This window comes from Triticum aestivum, chromosome 5B (assembly GCF_018294505.1).
Source record: "Triticum aestivum cultivar Chinese Spring chromosome 5B, IWGSC CS RefSeq v2.1, whole genome shotgun sequence".
NCBI lineage: Eukaryota > Viridiplantae > Streptophyta > Magnoliopsida > Poales > Poaceae > Triticum > Triticum aestivum.
In genome coordinates this window covers 653,697,318-653,699,903 of record NC_057807.1, presented here as the reverse complement: position 1 = coordinate 653,699,903, position 2,586 = coordinate 653,697,318, and the positions used below count along the sequence as shown (strand labels likewise).

Sequence of the window (2,586 nt, the reverse complement as noted above, 5' to 3'; positions counted from 1 at the left end):
TTGCGACGTAGAAGTGCAAGGGATCATGGTTGTTGCGTGTTATGTATGTTTGTCCGGTTGATCGGGGGTCATCGCGTTTCTTTATTAGCGAGTAGTTTTATATGTATCGGTTTTCGTCCGGTTTTCCGTTAATTAACCAGGCAATTCTCTTTTTCTTAATTAATCGATGAGGCAAAACCGTTTAAAAAAAACATATAACCACAGGTTACTCACAGCAAGCAGCCGTGCATGCTTCTGCTCCGTGGAAGCATTACGTTCGGACAGCCATTCAGATTTCTAACCAACATTTTCAGCCATTCAGATTTCTATTCTAACCAGCATTTTACAGGAACCAATACTATCAGAAATTCGTTCTGGAGCTCGAGCTACATAGAGCTACCTGCAGAACCGGAGTGTGCTTGGTGTGTCCAAGCAGGCAGGCAAACACAACACAGGCAGATCAGTAGATCAGACTGACTGAAAATTGAGGCAATTCATCCTGCCCGACATCAGAGAAGTATAGCAGCATAACAGAAAAATTTGGTTGATTTCTACTGAAGAGAAGGAAGGAACAGAGCTACATATGTATTTGGTCGGTCGATTCTACTACCGAGGAGTGAGAAGAAAGAGCTACATCCGCATTGAGAGTACAAAGTAGTAGTAAGAACAAAAGAATCAACCCAGCCGGCCAGGCCCCAGCACCGGGCTCTCCATGTACAGCGGCACGCCCCGGCGCCGGCGACCGCGCCACGCCGGCTCTCTCAGACACGACGACGCATCCTCCCTCCCGTTTCCTATGCTGTATTTACACTGGTCCGCGAGCGATCTTGCTCGCGGCGAAGAAGTCATCCGTTCCGCTTCTGTCGATCTCTGTCTCTGACGGTCTCTGTCTCGGCTCTGCTTAGAACGGGGCCGGCATGCCGCCGGCGCCGGGCTGGCTCCCCCGGAGACGGGGCGAGGCGAAGAGGGAGGAGTAGAGCAGGTCGTCCCCGGGCGGCATCATGTCGAGGCCGTTGTACATGCTCTGGATGTCATCGTAGCTGAGGTCCACGAACAGGTCGTTCCTGCCGGCCTCCTCCGCCGCCTCCTTCTTGGGCACCATCAGCGTGGCCATCATCTCCTGGTGCGCCGCCGCGGCGGCGGGGCTCTGGGCCTGGAACGCCGCCGCCTGCTGGAACAGCGACGGGTCGTTGTCGACGATCTCCGACTCCGGCGTGCGCGCCTCGCCCCACGAGTGCGAGTGCGACTGGGACTGCGAGTGGGAGTGCGAGGTGACCACCATGTCGGACGCCGTGTTCTCCGCCTTGGGCTCCACCATCATCTCCTCTCCCCCCTGCTGCTGGAGCTGCATCTTCTCCCACTCGTTCTTCTTGTTGTAGAGCCGGCAGAGCACCCAGTCGTCCAGCTGAAGAAACAAATTCAGATCGGGATCAGAATCAGCACCAAACCAATCAATCAATCAATCAAAGCAGCAGGGATCTGAAAATCAGAACCAAATCAACCAGGAGTAGTAACCAATCGATCAAATCACGTACCCTGAGCGAGCCCTTCTTGCTGGCGGCGGCGCGGCCGGCGTCGGCGAGGCGGTACTCATGCATGATCCAGTCGGTCTTAACCCCCTTAGGCGCCTTCCCGGCATAAAACACCAGCGCCTTCTTGATCCCCATGGTGCGCCCTCCGCGGGGCGCGACGGGCTTGTCGGCGCCGGTGGCCTTCCAGTAGCCGTTGCCGGCAGCGCGGTTGGGGCGCGACCCGTTGGGGTACTTGCGGTCGCGCGGGGTGAAGAAGTACCACTCGCGGGTGCCGAAGAGGGCGCGGTCGGGGAGCGCCCACGGGTCGAAGCGGTAGAGGTCGACCTCGGCGATGATGGGGACCGGGAGGCGCTGCCCGGCCGCCTTGCGGCACAGGTAGTGCTCCACCAGCTCGTCGTCGGTGGGGTGGAAGCGGAAGCCGGGGGGCAGGTTGAGCTCCGCCTCCGCGTCCCTCTCCCTCCTCCTCACCGCCGGCATCCCCATGTCCGCTGATTTGTTAGTCGATGAAATCGCTCCGCTGCTGCTGTTGATTCCGATGGCTGTTGAGATTGTGGTGAGCGAGCTGTGGTGTGGTGTGGTGATGGTGGTGGTGAATGGGGGAGGGGATAAATAGGGGAGGGGGTGCGGGAGCGGTCTGGAAGGTTCGGATCGGAGGGGAGGAGGGGGCGGCTGCGTGGAGGGTTTCTTGGGGAGGAAAAGGGCACGTGTGGGGGGATGGAGATGAGGTGGGGGGGTTTCGGGGAAGGTGCGGGCGGGTGGCAGTGGCAGTGGCAGTGGCAGTGGCAGGCGTATCCGGGCGGCGGGATTGGTTGGCCACGGGGGTCGCGGGGTTGCGTCATGGCCGACTTCAGCTGGAGCTCGGTTGTGCGGTGCGGCGTGGACCTGGTCGGCACGCGCGTGTGTGGCTGTGCCCGCCGCGGATCGTGGCGAGAGGTCGGGAGGACCGTGGGTGCGTGGCTGCTGCTCGGGGCTACACCTGTTCTTTTTTTTACTTTCTTTTTTCTGAAGCGGACGCATATCGTGGCAGAAGCTGTTTTATGGGATCTCCTACGAAACCAAAATTGGGAGAAAATAA

General features: G+C 58.8%; 1 protein-coding gene across 1 annotated transcript; it reads right to left on the bottom strand.

The window, feature by feature from the left end:
- Positions 1-507: 507 nt before the first annotated feature.
- On the bottom strand, positions 508-2,175 carry LOC100499184 (NAC transcription factor 2a). Its single transcript, XM_044535252.1, has 2 exons — positions 1,515-2,175; positions 508-1,384 (listed from the first exon to the last, which is right to left on the bottom strand). Exons 1-2 carry the CDS (start codon positions 1,992-1,994, stop codon positions 881-883), a joined length of 984 nt encoding a protein of 327 aa, XP_044391187.1. The 5' UTR covers positions 1,995-2,175; the 3' UTR covers positions 508-880.
- Between the last annotated feature and the right edge of the window lie 411 nt (positions 2,176-2,586).